The sequence below is a fragment of the Cetorhinus maximus genome, unplaced genomic scaffold (genome assembly GCF_964194155.1).
Source record: "Cetorhinus maximus unplaced genomic scaffold, sCetMax3.hap1.1 HAP1_SCAFFOLD_2280, whole genome shotgun sequence".
NCBI classification, from domain to species: domain Eukaryota; kingdom Metazoa; phylum Chordata; class Chondrichthyes; order Lamniformes; family Cetorhinidae; genus Cetorhinus; species Cetorhinus maximus.
This window is the reverse complement of record NW_027598219.1, coordinates 10,915-28,488: the sequence shown is the minus strand read 5'-3', so window position 1 is coordinate 28,488 and position 17,574 is coordinate 10,915. Positions and strand designations below refer to the sequence as shown.

The window sequence follows — 17,574 nt, the reverse complement described above, 5'->3', positions numbered from 1 at the left end:
ATGAGTGGGGTAGTGGTAATGTCACTGGGCTGGTAATCCAGAGACCCAGGCTAATGCTCTGGGGACCGAGGTTCAAATCCCACCACGGCAACTGGTGGAATTTAAATTCAATTAACAATACCTGGAATTGAAAAGCTAGTCTCAGTAATGGTGACCATGAAACTATCATTGATTGTCAGTACTGGCACTGGAGTGTCTATCTAGATTATTGATTGATTGTGAAGGTTTGCTAATGTCCTTCATGGAAGGATATCCGCTGTCCTTACCTGACCTGGCCTGGCCTACATGTGACTCCAGACCCACAGCAATGCAGTTGACTTCTCAACTGAAATGGCAGAGCAAGCCACTCAATTCAAGGGCAATTGGGGATGGGTAACAAAAACTGGCTTTGCCAGCGACGCCCACATCCATCAAAAGGAAAAAGGAAAATTGCTGAAAGACACGTTCACTTCTGACCAACGGAACAAAGCCATTAGATGGCTGGTAATAGAGAAAGCAGGTACATACCTGACTGCTGCCTTGGGAATAGAACCATAGAGCAGCGAGCTCAAACCACGATAAAGCCCCCTTACCCCATGGCCTTGCACTGTCTGCTTCACACAGTCACCTAGGAAACAAAACAAAAACAGGCTACTCCTCTTCAAAAGGAACTTGCATTTAATTACCCCCTTTCACCTAGCAGCAGGAATAAGACCATTCAGCCCCTCGAGCTTGTTCTACCACCGCATGAAGATAGCAGCTCTGGCTCAGTTGGTAACACTCAGGACTCCCTATCAAAGGGTCATGGGCTTGAGTCCCTACTTCAGAGATTTGAGACTATATTCTAGACAGACACTCCAGTACCAGCACTGGGAGAGTGCTGCACTGCCAGAGATGTCATCTTTCAGATGAGACATTAAACCAAGGCCCTGTCCTGTCTAGGTGGATATCAAAGATCCCATGTCACTATATCGAGGAAGAGCAAGGGAGTTATCCCTGGTGTCTTGTTCAATATTTATCCCTCAACCAACATCATGAAAACAGATAATCTGGTCATTATCACATTACTGCCTATGGGAGCTTGCTATGTATAAATTGTTACATTACATCAAAGACTACACTTCAAAAGCACTTCATTGGCTGGAAACTGTCTTTTTTTTTTCCTTTCTTCTTTCACGGGATGTGGGTTTGCTAGGCCATTGCAGAGGGAAGTTAAAAGTCAACCACATTGCTGTGGGTCTGGAGTTATATATAGGCCAGACCAGATAAGGACGGCAGATTTCCTTCCTGAAAGGACATTAGTGAATCAGATGGGTTTTTTTTAATCACAATCAATGATAGTTTCATAGTCACCACTATGAGACTAGCTTTTCAATTCCAGGTATTATTAATTGAATATAAATTTCACCAGCTGCCATTTGAACCTGTATCTCACAGAGCATTAGCCTGGGCCTCTAGAGTACTAAACTAGTGACATTACCGCTATGCCACAGTTCCCCCAGAGAGGTTGAAAAAGGTTTTATATAAAAACACTTCCTTTCAATTAGACCATGGTTGATCTGTAACTCAATTCCATTTAAAAAAATAATTAATTCTTGGGATGTGGGCAGTATAAAGCTGATATTCCTTACAGGCCTAGCTGTCCTTGAGAAGGTGCTGGTGGGCCGTCTTCTTGAACTGCTTCAGTCCGTATGGTGTGGTACTCCCAAGGTTAGATAAGGAGTTCCAAAATTTTGACCCACTTATCCATCATTGACCCATATCTCTCGATCCCCTTTCCTAACAAAAATCTATTGCTCCCAGTCTCTCCTGACTTCCATTAGTGTGAAAACATGTTTCCTGATTTCCCTCCTAAATGGACCAGTTCTCATTTTAAGATACAAAGCGAAATACTGCGGATGCTGGAAATCGGAAATAACAACAGAAAAACTGCTGGAAAAGCTCAGCAGGTCTGGCAGCATCTGTGGAGAGAGAAACAGAGTTAACGTTTCGAGTCCGTGTGACTCTTCTTCAGTTCCTGTTTTAAGAATATGCTCTCGTTCTGGATTTCTGCGTCTGCCCAATCGAGTCCTTTTATCTTGAATCGATCACCCCTCAACCTCTAAACCCAAGGGAATCCAAGCCAGGTTTATCCAACCTGTCCTCAGGATTTAACCCTTTAATCCCCGGTTTCATTCTGGTGAATCTGCGCTGTGCCCATTCCAAGGACAATGTATCCTGCCAGGGGTGTGGTGTTCGTATTGGAATGCAGAGCTCCTGACGGGTTCTAAAGCCCTGTACAACTCAAGCATCATTTCCTCCACTTTGTATTCTAGGATTCTTGAGATAAAGGCCCACGTTCAAATTGCCATTCTGAGTATTTGTAACTTCGCACTAGCTTTAAGACGCTCCGCATGGTTTACTGGCAACAAAGAACTGTCAACAGTGTAGTTACTGTCCTTACGTAAGCAAATGGATAAAGCAATCTGTGCACAGGAATGTGATAGATGGCAGGCAATCTACTCTAAAGATGTTGGGGTCTGAGGGATAGGCATAGGACAGCGAGCATGGAGAACTCGCCTGCTTTCTTTGAACAGTGTCGTGGGACCATCAACATCCAGTTGGGGCCTCATCTGAAATACACTGCAGCACTCCCTCAGGTACTGCACTGGAGAGTCAGCCTAGATTAGGTGCTCACATTCTGAGTGGGGCTTTTAAGATAATTAATTTCTTAAGGGCTGATATCACCCGCTCATTGCACCTAGTCATTGGGGTCACCATCTAAGGAGAGGGTACAAGAGGAGGGGGTGGGTCCAAGGAGGAGGGGGGAGATGAGGAGGAGGAAGGGGATGAGGAGGACGACAACAAAGAGGAGGACAATGACGAGGACAACAACGAGGAGCGGGATGAGGAGGAGGGGCAGGATGAGGAGGAGGAGCGGGATGAGGAGGAGGGGCATGAGGAGGAGGGGCATGAGGAGGAGGAGGGGCATGAGGAGGAGGGGGGACATGAGGAGAAGGAGCGGGATGAGGAGGAGTGGGATTTGGAGGAGGAGCGGGATGAGGAGGAGGAGTGGGATTTGGAGGAGGAGCGGGATGAGGAGGAGGAGCAGGATGAGGAGGAGCAGGAGGTCTATTAAAAGTACAGGGAATTTATTTTTAACATTCCCCTCCTTCCGCTGCCTCCTTTCCTTAAGACACTGGCACACGCTGGGCTATTGGTGTTTATGGAGCTGCTCGCCCAAGTGGATTTCCTTCAAGTCCAATGTCAGACTGTGCAGACTATTTGGCCATGGGAGCATCATTGTCGAGCCCAATCTTGTCACCACCTGATGTCCACATTTTTTTTCCAAAACTACACTTTATTGTTAAAATTTACAAAAGTACATACAGGACAGTTCAAAGTTAACATTACATAAGGTGCAAAACCAAATTGGTTTCTTCCAATGCTACACGTTACTCATTACGTTTAGCAATACAGGTAACATTCACAATATTCACCACATGCCATGTCAAACCCACAGCCCAAGGGGTTTTACTCAGTTTCCAGCTCCTCACTATTCCGCGGCTGAAAGGCCTTAGACAGTGGCCTTTCCCCAATGCACCTGATGTCCACATTCCCTTTTCAAAAGCAGTCACCGGATAATGGCCAGGAGCAGGACTCCCGGCTGCCTTCCCCCCTCCCTTGTCCTGGGGCACTTCCACCGCCGCCCCCCCACCCCACCAATTCCAGTGATGTGCCAGCCATGCGGTCAAGGTGAGGGGATTCGGCCGAGGGAATCCCTTGATCTGTGTGGCTGAGTCACAGACAGAGTGTTTTTATGTTCAGTGAGCTGCCCTGGACTAATTCACGACCAAACTCCCGGACACACTCCCCAGGGGCTCCCGCGGCCAATCTCCCTAAAGAGCAGCTGATCGACAGAGACGTGACAGCCAATCACCTGCTCCCACTCGCACTCTGGGGACAGTGTGCAGTGACCAGTTGTGGATTGAGAGGGAGAGAAAAAAAAGGAACAGAAACAATGAAACTTAAAAAAACTAAAAATGAGAAACTCTTATGTCCAACGGTTGACTTTGATGTGAAATCTGCCAAAGCAGATGGGCCCTCAGTGTAACGCTGGCCCCGCAGTCCTTACCTATTCCTTTGTACCTCGGTGGATTTGCCTTTTCATCCAATTGTAACTGTGTCTTCACATACTCAGTGGGGAAGGTGATGCAGATTTCAATGCCTCCTGCAATCCCACCTGCACAAAAGAAAAAGACCAACATTAAACCCCTGATAATAACCAGCAGCAAAAGGGAAACCCAGTGATCCAGTGACCTTGGTAAAAGTTCAGAGCCCCCAGTCACAGGGTTTAAAGGGGGGGGCGGTGGTGTAGTGGTATCGTCGCCAGGGCTAGCTTTCCAGAAAACCAGGGTGATGCTCTGGGGCCCCGGCTTCATGGCAGATGATGGAACTTGAATACTAATCGTATTATAATTGTATTGAAGCACCTCAGAGTGCAACATGATGCATGTCGATAACTCCAATCCTATTGCACTGTCCGACTGTCTGTAATGACCAGATTGAAACGACTGTAATATTCATTGATTGTATTGAAGCACCTCATGATCCATGTGTAAAAGTTGAATCTGATTGTACTTTTTGGGATGGCCATTTAGAAATGTTTTGTAATGTTCTTCCAGGTACTTTATGAATAAAGTCTATTTTTCAAAAAAAATGGTGGAATTTGAATTCGATAAAAAATAAGCCTGGAATTAAAAGACTAATGTCTGGTTCACTAATGCCCTTTACGGAAGGAAATCTGCTGTCCTTGCCTGTGACTCCAGACCCACAGCAGTGTGGCTGACTCTTAAACGGCCACTCACTCAGTTGTATCAAACCACTAAAAAAAAAACCTATGGACCTGCAGCGTTTTAAGGGAGGCAGCTTACCACCACTTTCTCAAGGGCAATTAGGGATGGGGCAACAAGCGACACCCACATCCCAGGAATGAATAGGAAGGTTCCCAACATAAGGAACCTCAGTCACTCAGACAGGATTGAAGAGCTGAGTCTATTTCCCTTCGAGCTGTGGAAAAGAGAGATATTAGCATTAAGGTAGCGGCTTTCCCAACCTCAGGGCGTCCCAAAGCGCTTTACCACCCGCTGAAGTATTTTTGAAGTGTAGCTGTTGTTGTAATTTAGGAAGTCATCAATTAGCGCACAGCAAGCTCCTACGAACAGCAATGAGATAACAGCCATGTAAAGGCAGATTTCACTGTGGAAATCTCATGGATTGCGAGTGACCATGAACCTTACGTATTTTTCTTGGTTAAAGCAAAGAACTGCAGATGCTGGAAATCCAAAACAAAAACAGAAACAGAAATACCTGGAAAAACTCAGCAGGTCTGGCAGCATCGGCGGAGAAGAGCACAGTTGACATTTCGAGTCCTCATGACCCTTCAACAGAACTAGTTGAAGGGTCTAATAAACTAATTGAAGGGTCATGAGGACTCGAAACGTCAACTGTGCTCTTCTCCACCAAAGTTGCCAGACCTGCTGAGTTTTTCCAGGTATTTTTCTTGGTGCTGGAACACAGGGAGAAATTCCTGTCCTTGTCACACTAGTGGTGTAGGATCTTTAGCATTCATATGTAAGACAGGCCCAGCCTTCGCTGCAGCTCTGTGGATCACACACTGCCTCTGCTCCCCTCAGGGGACTCCTGCAAACTCATTATAAAAACACGTTGCACGCTACACACAGGATAATAGGAAGCTGACAGGGAAACACAAGCCAAGGATTCGTTTGAAAGGGTTCCAATGGCAACAGCATAAAACTAGGATCAAACCACAGTTTCAAAGTCAGCTTTTTGTTATCCTAGATTATACAAAAGGCAATGGGCTTCCTTTCAACTACATAAACGGACGTTCCAAATACAGAACATAGGGTGATGTTGCTGTGGCCCATTCAGTAAAACTCTTGCCTCTGAGACAGGGAGTTGTGGGTTCACTCCAGAGAGTTAACCCCATCATTTCAGACAGACGCTCCAGCGCAGTACTGAGGGAGTGTTCCAGTGATGGAGGGGCCCTAAATTGGATAGATACATGGATGGGAGAGGTCTGGAGGGTTATGGACTGGGTGCAGGTCAATGGGATTAGCGGAATAATATTTTGGCACAGACTAGAAGGGCCGAATGGCCTGTTTTCTGTGCTGTAGTGTTCTATGGTTCTATGGTTCTATGTTAAGCTGAAGCCTTGCCTGCCCTCTCAGATAGACGGAAGAGACGTCAGTGTCTGATTTTGACGAGGCGGCAAGTTCTCCCTGGTGTCCTGGCCAATATTCATCCCTCAGCCAAGATCACAAAACAGATCTTATCTTGTCACTATCTCATTGTTGTTTGCGGAAGCTTGCTGTGTGCAAATTGGCTGCCAAATATGTTACTTTGCAACAGTGACTGCACTTCAAGAATCCTCAATTAGCTGTAAAGCACTTCTTGGTCCGCCCAATTTTTTTATTTCCTTTTTAAGTTGTAGGATGTGGTATGATGGTCACTGAAGACATCATAAAAGGTTTGAAACAGAATACACTGGAAATTACCCCCCACACCCTGTCTACCTATGTACTGTGATATTAAGAGCTATTATCCTGAGCTCACTCAATGACTGAACTGGGGAATGAGGTAATAGTTTCTCCCAGTCTTCCTCAGCTGTTTTTGGTGTAGGTTATGCTTCTCTTTCGGTCTAGTGGCACAGTGGATAGTGATCCTGCCTCCGATCCATAAGCTCTGGGTTCGAATCCCACTGCAGAATCAGGTGCAGTCATAATGCAGCCAAACAGGTCGAGCATCATCCTGCAAATCCTTCCCCACACACGCCAATGGCAGGCGGTAAGAGCGGGAGAGATTCCTGGTCAGCCGTGTGAGGGAAAGAAAGGTGGAGCCTCTACCATTGCTAGCTCCATATGCATGTAACAGTGCATGTTGCCATAGCAACTCCCTGAGTGAACTGTAGCACCCCCCGCACCCCCCCCCCAACCATCCAACCACCCCCCACCCCCCCGCCTCTCTTTACCCCTTGATTCCAAGGCCTGGAATTCCTGATGCTCCTGTGAAGCACCAGTGTGTCAATGGGCGCTATGTAAATACAAGTTGTTGTTACAATGGTCAGGTGAGGGTACAGAATTCAGGATTGTCCTCTTCGGCAATGTTGCAAGCAACACAGCAGGAAAATCACAGAGGCGCTAAAATATTGTGTTTTTATTGAACGCTCTGTGTATTAGTTTTAAAAATATTGGAGGTGGGTAAAAATGCTCTATGACTGGGTGGGGCAGTTAGAGACACATGAGTAACCTCTAGAAATATGCCCAACCAGACTTAGCATGGGTGGGGAGAAAGAAAGACGTGCATTTATATAGCGCCTTTTACGATCACGGAATATCTCAAAGCACTTAAGAGCCAATGCAATACTTTTTGAAGTGCAGCCACTGTTGTCGTGTAGGAGGTGCAACAGCCAATTTGTGCACAGCAAGCTCCCACCAACAGCAATGTGTTAATAATTTGGGGTTTTTTTTTGAGGAATAAATGTCGACCAGGGCACCAGGGAGAATTCCCCTTCTCCTCTTTTACATACACCTGAGAGCGTAGACGGGGCTTCGGTTTAACATCTCATCCGAAAGACGGCACTTTGAACAGTCCACACTCCCTCTGTACCGCACTGGAGTGTCTGCCTTGATTTTTGTACTCACGTCCTGGAGTGGGATTTGAAACCACCAGCGACCAACTGAGCCACGGCTGACACGGACAAACGTCAGGATCTCACGGGATGTATGAATTAAGCGGGGCCAACTCACCGAATTGAAAGAGTCGGCAATGGTTGACCTATTGTACACTCCATTCCCCGTCTCTAACGGAGGGGCAGCAAGTTTTTAAAACCAGGATTATGCTGAAGCAGGAGGCTGCATTCTACGTGCCCCCGCCAGGCGTGTTTTCGGCGAGGGTGGGGGGGCGCGGGGGGGGGGGTGTGGAGGGAACATGTTAAATAGGGCGGGTGCCCACCTCACCACCTTCCTGCCCACCCCCATAATACAGGCGGCCAGCTGGCATCACAATCATATTTAAATAAATAATCAGGGGTCAACTAGGCTCATTACCAAACCAATTGACCCTGATCATCCACTTGCCCACACCAGAAAACATCTGGCGTGGGCAGTCGGACAGGAGTGGGCGGCCCCCAGTTTTGAAATAATCCACTCTGTAATATTCAGCCCAAGGAGAGCAGAGTGAATAATTTTACATCACAATAGATTTAAACTGAAATGGTACAATGCAGGGGGCCAAGGAGCACTTTCTACCCACAAATGCTGTAAAACGTCTCTTTACAAATCGCTGTGCATAACTCCAACAAGCGTATGTTGATTTTGAGACAGTGAACTCAGAAACAGGTTGTGTAAAAGATGCCAAGGAAGGGAACTGACTCTCCGCACAGAATTTTTTTTAAAAAACAGTCCAGGAGGCCATTCGGCCCGTCGTGCCTGCACCAGCTCCCCCCAATATAAGCAATTCGCTCAGTGCTAATTCTTCCCGTGACCCTGCACACTGCTCCTTCTCAGCCCAATATTCTTTTGGGGTGCCTCGATCGAACCTGCCTCCACCACAACTCCCAGGCAATGCATTCCGGACCTGAACCACTCAGCTGCGTGAAAACACTCTTTTATTTCTCTCTCTCTCTCTCTCCTATTGCTTTTGCCTCTTTTTACAAATTGCACCTCACACCCAGGGTCCTCCCAGGGTCGAGGGAGGGCGCAGAAGTGGTGTCGCTCCCCCCTCCCCAAACACAGAACACCAATTACTTGTCATAATAAGTGAGACCATAAAAAAAAGAATGACTTTTTTCTCCCTCCCACCCCACCCCCCCATCGTGACTCTCTGACACCCAGGCGGATTGTGACAGCCTCGGAAGTGAATTGATTCGCTCTCTTTCAGGATCGCATCAGACATGGAAAAAGCACAAGGAGAAACAAAACGAAGCAGTAGAAATGCATGAGTCAGCACAAATTCTGAAGAGGTTCGGCTTCTATTGGCTGCTAACGGCAACACCCCTAAACACGGCCCCTTTTAAAAAAAAAACAGGCAGGCCCCCTAGGCTATCAGATTTCAGGGAGTGACTGTGTTTGTCAAGTTAAAATCCCAACCCCCACCCACCCCCATCGTTAGCATGTTTCTACCAGCCAGTCGTCCGATGCCGTTTGGCAGGCGCCAGAGTTCACCAGGCTCAATTTCTAATCGATTCCAGTCCCCTCCCCTCGAGAATGAATCAATTTCAGGTCAGTTTCCCCACCCTTCATTTTTTCACTAAGTTGTTGGTGCTGTTCCAAGGGAAAGTGTCTCCAGTCCAGTCCAAACAGCTTATTATCCCTTAAAGCTTTGTCCGGATTTATAATAAAGCAAAGCCCAATGTAGATAGATCTGTGACCTAGCAGTGCACCCGCCCCATACTCAGGAAATCTCTCTGAGTTCAGGGATTAATACGAATATACCATTGCGAATTAAGGAGCAGGAGTAGGCCACTCGGCCCCTCGAGCCTGCCCCGCCATTCAATAAGATCGTGGCTGATCTGTTTGTGTTTCAATTTCCACATTCCTATCTACCCCCGATAACCTTTGATCCCCTTGCCTAACAAGAATCTATCTACCTCTGCCTTAAAAATATTCAATGGCCCCGCCTCCATTGCCTTCTGAGGCAGAGTTCCAAAGTCGCACAATCATCAGAAAAAAACATTTCTTCCCATCTCTGTCTTAAAAGGGCGACCCCTATTTTTAAAACAGTGTCCCCCCCTAGTTCTGGACTCAACCACAAGAGGAAACGTCCTTTCCACGTCCAACTTGTCAAGACCGTTCAGGATCTCACATACTTCAACCAAGTCACCCCTCACTCTTCTAAACTCCAGTGGAAACAAGCCCAGTCTGTCCAACCTTTCCTTATAAGGCAACCCGCTCATTCCAGGTATCAATCTAGTAAACCTCCTCTGAACCGCCTCCAACCCATTTACATAAAAACAAAAAAACTGCGGATGCTGGAAATCCAAAATAAAAACAGAAACAGAAATACCTGGAAAAACTCAGCAGGTCTGGCAGCATCGGCGGAGAAGAGTACAGTTGACGTTTCGAGTCCTCATGACCCTTCAACAGAACTGTTCATGAGGACTCGAAACGTCAGCTGTGCTCTTCTCCGCCGATGCTGCCAGACCTGCTGAGTTTTTCCAGGTATTTCTGTTTCTGTTTTTGTTTTGCCAACGCATTTACATCCTTCCTTAAATAAGGAGACCAAAACTGCACAGTATTCAAGATGTGGTCTCACCAACGGCCTGTATAAGTAAAGCATAATGTCCTTACTTTTATGTTCAATTCCTCTCATAATAAAGGACAGCATTCCATTCGCCTTCTCAATTATTTGCTGTACCTGCATACTAATATTTTGTGACTTATGCACTAGAACAACTAGATCCCTCTGCACCTCAATATTCTGCAGTCACTCTCTATTTAAGTAATACTCTGTTTTTTTATTTTTCCTGGCAAAGTGAACACCTTCACATTTTCCCACATCATACTCCATCTGCCAGATTTTTTCCCACTCACTCAACCTATCTATCTATACCCATCTGCAACCTTCTCATGTCCTCTTCACAACATGCATTCCTACCTATTTTTGTGTCATCTGCAAATTTAGCTACCGTGCCTTTGCTCCTCTCATCTAAGTCATTGATATAAATTGTAAATTTATAGCACAGATCCCTGCACGACTCCACTCGTCACATCCTGCCAATCAGAAAAAGACCCATTTATGCATACTCCCTGTTTACTGCCAATCTTCTACCCATGCTAATACATTACCCCCTACACCATGAGCTTTTATTTTCCACCATAGCCTTTCTTGTGGCACCTTATCAAATGCCTTCTGGAAATCCAAGTACAGCACGTCTACAGGCTCCCCTTTATCCACTGTGCATGTTACTCCTTCAAAGAACTCCAATTAATTGGTTATACATGATTTCCCTTTCACAAAACCTAGGGGCTAGGAGCTTGCGGGACCCCATGAAGATTTGCCGGCTTCATCTTGTCAACTGTTGGCAGCAGAAAATTCTGTGTAGACAATCCCCACTTCGACATAAGTCTGTCTCCATCAGTGACTATTGCCTCTCTGCCGCTGGTGGGATGTTGTGAACACAAAGACCCTGCTTCTATATCAGTGCTGTTTAATGATGACTCTGGCTGCTGGTTAAACCCAGCTCCCTTATCCTTCCAGCAGACTCTGAGACATGAGGAGAAACTAGGCTAAGAAGAGGCAGATTTCACTGTGTAAACGTGCCTCACTGATACTGCACCACTTCTTTCAGCTTCTCCCATTTCGCTTGTGGTCACCACAATGCTGGTTGGTCACCCTTCTCCATCTCCTCCTGTCAGTGACCCACTCCTCTTCCAATCCCGCTGCGTTTAGGTCTCTCACCACCGCATCTTTCCACCTGGTCTTAGGCCTTCCTCTAGTCCTCCTTCCTGGAGGCTCCATCTCCATCACTTGCCTCACCACATTTCCTCTCTCTCTCCCTATACTCAACAGGTGACCATATCATTCCAATCTCTTCTCGCCTGCTTTCTTCAATGCTCCCACAATCTTCACTGATCCCCTGATGTGCTGGTTCCTGATTTTATCCTTTCCCGTTACTCCTCACATCCGTCTCAGCATCTGCATCACATCAGTATCCAGTCATTGGTCCTGATGTTGCCCAAGTTCCTGCACTATATAACAAGGCCGGCCTCACAACTGTCTTGTAGATTTTTCCTTTCAGTTTCAGCGGTACTTTTCCATCACATAACACTCACAGAGTTACAGGATTGTTACAGCACCGAAGGAGGCCATTCGGCCCATCATGTCTGCACCAGCTCCACCGTACTTCTTCCAATTACTCCAACCGGAGTTAATCCATTGCTTAAGTTCCGTTTCCACACTTTCATCATCCGCCACCACTGACCCCAGTTGCTTGAAATTATTTACTTTCTCCAGGTCTTCACCCATAATCTTTAGACCTTCACCCTGACCCTATTCCCTAGGCTCAACCTGACTGTCAATAAATTGGGTCTTTGTTCTGTTGATCCTCATACCCCGGTCTTCCAATGCTTTTCTCCAGTTCTCCAGATACTCGGTCACGTTCTCATCATCATCCCTACCACATCACTCAATGTCTTACTGACACATCTCCCGGAACCTGAATTCGAACGATGTCAAAGTAAATGCAGCTTTAGATTCGGAGAGAGAAACCTTTCTTCTTCCCAAACCTGATAACTCACCTACCCCTAATCTCTGCCCACTCCTCCCCCCCATCCCAACTCACCCATCTCCCAAAAGCTACAGCTACCAGGAGTACTCTGCGTGAACCTCAGGGTCATCCACGATTCCTGACAGAGTTGACTTGACTCAGCCTTTGGTTTGCAATTACCAGGAAGCTGTGGGCGTGCACACCAACACTCCCGCTTCCAGCATGGGTCAGCTCCTCGGGGGTGGAAAGTAAGGGAATTAGCAGGAAACACAATGAGCCTCCATTTTAGCCCGGTGCAAGTGGATGGAGTTAAAACTTCACCCAATTCGTGGGATCAGGCATAACAAAGCATGTCAAAAACCTCAGACGGTTGCAAAATAGCAGGAACTCATGTTTTTAAAACTCCTGCTCTTTTTAAATCTGCTTTCTTGAATAGCTCAATTTCAGATGGAGAGAGAGAGAGAGAGAGAGGGAGGTAGATGGGGAAGTTACAGATCAGCAGCTTATCCCTGCTCTCCCTTCATAATATTTACAGAGGGAGCTGGTCCCTGCAGTTTGTTCCTGTAAACATGTTTATCCAGCTTCATGGCTTAATGCAAATCCTGCATCTTGTACAAAGAATTGAACAACACAAAGCTCTTCAGCAAACACTCTACGGGGACCTGCCAAGTTTGAAATGAATGTAAGCTCAGCTCTTCCACTTGCTCTGTATCCCAGAGAAACAGGAAAGTGTCGACCCAGCAAGTCCCAGGGATTGTGTAATTCTGGCCCACGACAGTGCCACTCGATGGTGCGGACGCTGTGCTCCATACAGCGGGAGGCTTGTCTCTGTTGTGAGGACCATTAGAGTAATGTTTCATTACTCCGCCAACCGTAGCACCCCTGCCACTTGAGTCATACCACCCACTGCAGGGACTTTGACCCGAAGTCTAGGCTGAGATTTCAATGCAGTACTGAGCAAGTGCTGCACTGTCAGAGGTGCTGTCTTTTAGATAAGACATTGCTCTTGCAGGAGGATGTAAACGATCCCATGATGATATTTAGATGAGCAGCAAATGGTCCCTGGCAACCTGGCCAATCCCCTCTCCTTCTTGTCAGGCAGTCCCTGGGGATCGAGGGTGACTTGCTTCCAATCCGGTTGGATGGGTTCGGAGAAGGCTGATAAGTCCAATGTGTGATCTGCAGACTCTGCCCCCTGTGGGCCAGGTGGTGCTTGAAGGGTTGGGAAGATGGGTTGTTTGGAAGTTTGAGCGCTCCCTTGGACACCTCGACTTTACCTCTGCACATTCCCAATGAAGTCTCTTAATGTGCTCGGTGTCTTCCCAAACAAACCTTCTCCATTTCGGTCAGTCACAACCCAGGGACTCCCATTAGTCAGTGGGGGTGCTTGACCTCTTCAGGGATGCTTGGAGGACATCCCTAAAGCATTTCCGCTGTCCTCCTGGGAGCCTCCTGAGTTCCAGTGGAGCAATTGCTTCAGGAGTTTGGTGTCAGGCATACGAACTACATGTCCTGTCCAGCGGAGCTGGTTTTGAGTGATTAGCGCCTGGATGCTGGGCATGTTGGCTTGGGAGAGGACGCTGCCTTTGGACCACGCTTCTTGTCACCGGATTTAGAGGATCTTGCAAAGGCATCGCTGGTGATACATCTCCAATGCTTTGAGGTGCCTGCTGTAAATTGTCCAAGTCTCCAGGGTAAATAGGCATGCGGAGATCACTGCTGCCCAGTAAACCATGTCCACAAATATTTAAAATGTTTATCTCTCAACCAATGACACTAACAGATTATCTGGTCATTATCGGATTGTTGTTTGCGGGAGCTTGCTGTGCACAGATTAGCTGCCTTACATTGCAACAGTTCCTCCTTTTCTCTGGCTGTGAAGCTCTTTAGAGCGCCCAAAGGTCAGGAAAGGTGCTTTATGAACACAATTATCTCTGTCACTATTAGCCTCTTCCCTCTGCATGTTCTGACACAACTGGGATGAATACTCCAGTTACAAACGACAAAAAATTGTCATATAATGTAAAAGAACAGGGGCAGGGGGAGAGTTGTGGACCTTTCTCGCACAGGGTGCACTGCCTGAAAGGGCGGCGGGAGTAGATTCAGGAATCTTGATCAGCATCCATCTACCACTTTAAACATCCACTCCCTCCACTGTGGCCGCAAGTGGTGTGTGTGTCATCTTACAGTCTGCACTGCCGCAACTCGCCAAGTTTGACAGCACCTTCAATCTCTGCTGTCTGCAAGGATAAGGGAAGCAGGCGTATGGTACCAGTCTCAAATGATCAACTTCCTTTAAAAATCCATTCTCGGGATGTGAGTGTGTGGTAAGGCCAGCATTTGTTGTCCATCCTCTGAGAAGGTGGTGGTGAGCTGCCTTCTTGAACCGCTGCAGTCCATGTGGTGTAGGTACACCCACAGTGCTGTTAGGGAGTTCCAGGCATATGGGAACACCACCATCTTCATCACACATGACTTGGAGCTATATCACTGTTCCCTCACTATCGAAATCCTGGAACTCCATCCCTAACAGCACTGTGGACGTACCTACACCACATGGGCTGCAGTGGCTCAAGAAGGCAGCTCACCACCAGGTTCTCAAAGGATGGACAACAAATGCTGGCCTTACCACGCACTCACATCCCAAGAATGAATTTTTAAAGAAAAACGATGATTTGAGACTGGTACCTGCTTTTGAGTGATGGAGCCAGTGGATCAAAGTTAGAAAATCTCTTCTGTGTTGCTTGCTAGTCAGAGAGAGCAGAAAGTCCGTGCTATAAGCGTCCAAGTATTGAGCATTAACAAAAAGCCCAAGGACAAAATGTAAAATGCTCCCCATTTAATTGTCAGGAACTTTGCTTCACAGCCAAAGGCCTGTCTTTGTGAGTTGGGAGTGTACACACTTGCTAAACCGAAGCACTATCAGTTTGAAGGCCCCAAACCGTGCAGCAGATGGTGCAACATGTAAAACTAACAGAAAATGTGCAGTATGACTGGCCTGAAGGCGTACTGATTCCAACCTGTGTGTCCTGTGAAGCAATTGTGGGGAAAGTCTGTCTGGAGAATATGGCTTCTATTCTCCTTGAAGATCGTAAGCGGGCAGTGGGGTCAAGCTGCGTTCCCATAGAAACCGCACAGGATTGTAGTCTTTTTTTCCACCACTAGAATGTCAATTTTGTTGAAGTGTATTCTACTTTTTACCATCCCCCAACACCACACCTCTACCCCCTCCCCACCGTCTCCCAGGTCATTTCATAGATATCGTTAAGAATCGCCCATTATGTAAATCGCTCTATAACAAGGGGCTGTCGCTGTCTCTCTCTCTCTCTCTCTCTCTCTCCCTCTCTTCACAGGTGCTGCCTGATGCAAAGTATTTCCAGCATTTTTTCTGTTTTTTTATTTCAGATTCCCGGCATCCACAGTATTTCGCTTTTGTGCAAATCTCGCTGCTTGGTCAACCCTCTCTCCATCTCCGGGCCCAACCCTGTCCAACCTGCCCCGGCCAACAAGGGGAGGGAGGTGAAAGCACAATTACTGTGGATACCTGGGGGTCTGAAATTAAAACGGAAAACGTTGGACAAACTCAGCAGGTCTGGCAGTGTCCGCGGAGAGAAGCAGAGTTAAGGGGATGAATTTTACACTACCCTGGGATGTTTCCTGCAAGGAGTGGGGAGTGGGGGGGGACCCCACCATCTTCCTGCCCATCCCCCACCCTCCCCCATTATACAGGTCGGGGGTGGTGGGTGGGCACCAAAAATTGGCCGCCCGCCCGCCATATTTAACTGAATAATCAAGGGTCAATTTGGCTTCTCGTCAAGGTAATTGACGTTGATACTACGCTGCCCTCGCCATAAAACATTTGGCTGCCCTTTGTCGATCGCAGGGTGTCCCCCTCTTAGGTCAACTGAACCCCCCCCACCTTCCTTCCTTCCTTCCCGTTCCCTCCCTTAAACTCACACCCTCCCCCACCCGGCCCTCTCCCTAACCTACTCAAACCCTCCCGGCCAAGACCCTGGGACTTACCTCCTCCGGGGATCCACGGGGCCTTGATCTTCTTCATCTCCTGTGGTCCGGACAGCGGACACTGGCGCTTTCCTGCGGGGACTGACAATCCGATTGGCTGGCAGCTCCAGCGGGCGGGAGTCCCGCTCGGCCTTCATTAGTCTGCTCTGCAGTGCTTCATGGCCGTTGTGTCCGGTGGGTGGGGGCCGTGCTGTCCACCAGCCCCCTGCCCCTTCCCCCCCACCCCACCCCGCTGTACCACTCAGCCGAGCATTTCAGATCAATGAACTTTCTCCTAGCTCTGTTTGTTTCTCTCTCCTCGGATGCTGCCTGAGCGGCAGAGCATTTCCAGCACTTTATTTCAGAATAGAGAAGTGGCCTGTTTGATCAGGCACTGCTGTGTGCACCTCCCCCATGGCCTACGACCAAGATAGACGGATAATTTTAATCGAAACAGCTCTCGTTGTCACCTCCTCCTTTCAGCCACTGTCCACATCACTCCGTGTTATCCACAGTAGTTTTTTTGTTTTCACTCCGTGTTGTCTGCTGCAATGCTGGGGGCAGTGAATCGAACACTCCACCTTGACAGCGAATGGCCCGGGTGACAGGGCTCTCATGGGATGTCATCACCGACCCGCTACACTCCCTAAACACCTCAATTCCTCAGCTTTGTCTCAAAGAGAAATGAGCAAAGACCTGGGTCAAACCAAAGCACCAGAGCCTTGATACAAACACGGTAAAGCACAAATATCCCTCCAACTAAAAAGACCACAGTTCAGGTATTAGTGAATGGCACAGAGTGCCCCACACGTTGGTGTCACAGACACTGTGCCATTCTCACGTGACATCAGTTAAAGGCTTTTGTAAATTGTCCAAACAATTCATTATCTCATTGGAACTCTGGGATAAGACGCTGCCCTACAGCCTCACCTGGATATTGTTAATCTCTGCATGAGGCGTCAGCCATGGCTTTGGTGAAGAGTACTCTCTCCTCTCAGAATCAGAAAATCACCGGTTCTAGAGACTTCTGAGCACCAAATCCAGGCTGACATTCCAGTGCTGTGCTGAGGGAGTGCTGCACTGTTGGAAGTATGTTTTTCAGATGAGATTATACCAAGCACTGTTTGCCCCTTCAGATGGGTGTAAAAGATCCCATTTGCGCCATGCTAAAGAAGAGTACCTGAATTATCCCTGGTGTCCTGGCAAATATTAATCCCTTGACCAAAAGACCGTCTTGTTACTATTTCATTGCTGTCTGGGGAGCTTGCTGTGCGCAAATTGGCTGCCATGTTTCCTACATTACAACTGTGGCAACAATTCAAAAA

The 17,574-nt window shown here is 47.5% G+C and overlaps 1 protein-coding gene across 1 annotated transcript in view; it reads right to left on the bottom strand.

Moving 5' to 3' along the window:
- The window catches only part of LOC144677180 (tricarboxylate transport protein B, mitochondrial-like), a gene marked incomplete at its 3' end in the record, with an annotated part of 37,278 nt that extends 20,871 nt beyond the window's left edge, over positions 1-16,407 (bottom strand). The window contains exons 1-4 of the mRNA XM_078537370.1: positions 16,271-16,407; positions 14,435-14,487; positions 4,094-4,201; positions 508-607 (exon numbers count right to left, since the gene is read on the bottom strand). Coding sequence (XP_078393496.1) covers positions 508-607; positions 4,094-4,201; positions 14,435-14,487; positions 16,271-16,407 — 398 coding nt within the window. The remainder of the gene's footprint in view (positions 1-507; positions 608-4,093; positions 4,202-14,434; positions 14,488-16,270) is intronic.
- Between the last annotated feature and the right edge of the window lie 1,167 nt (positions 16,408-17,574).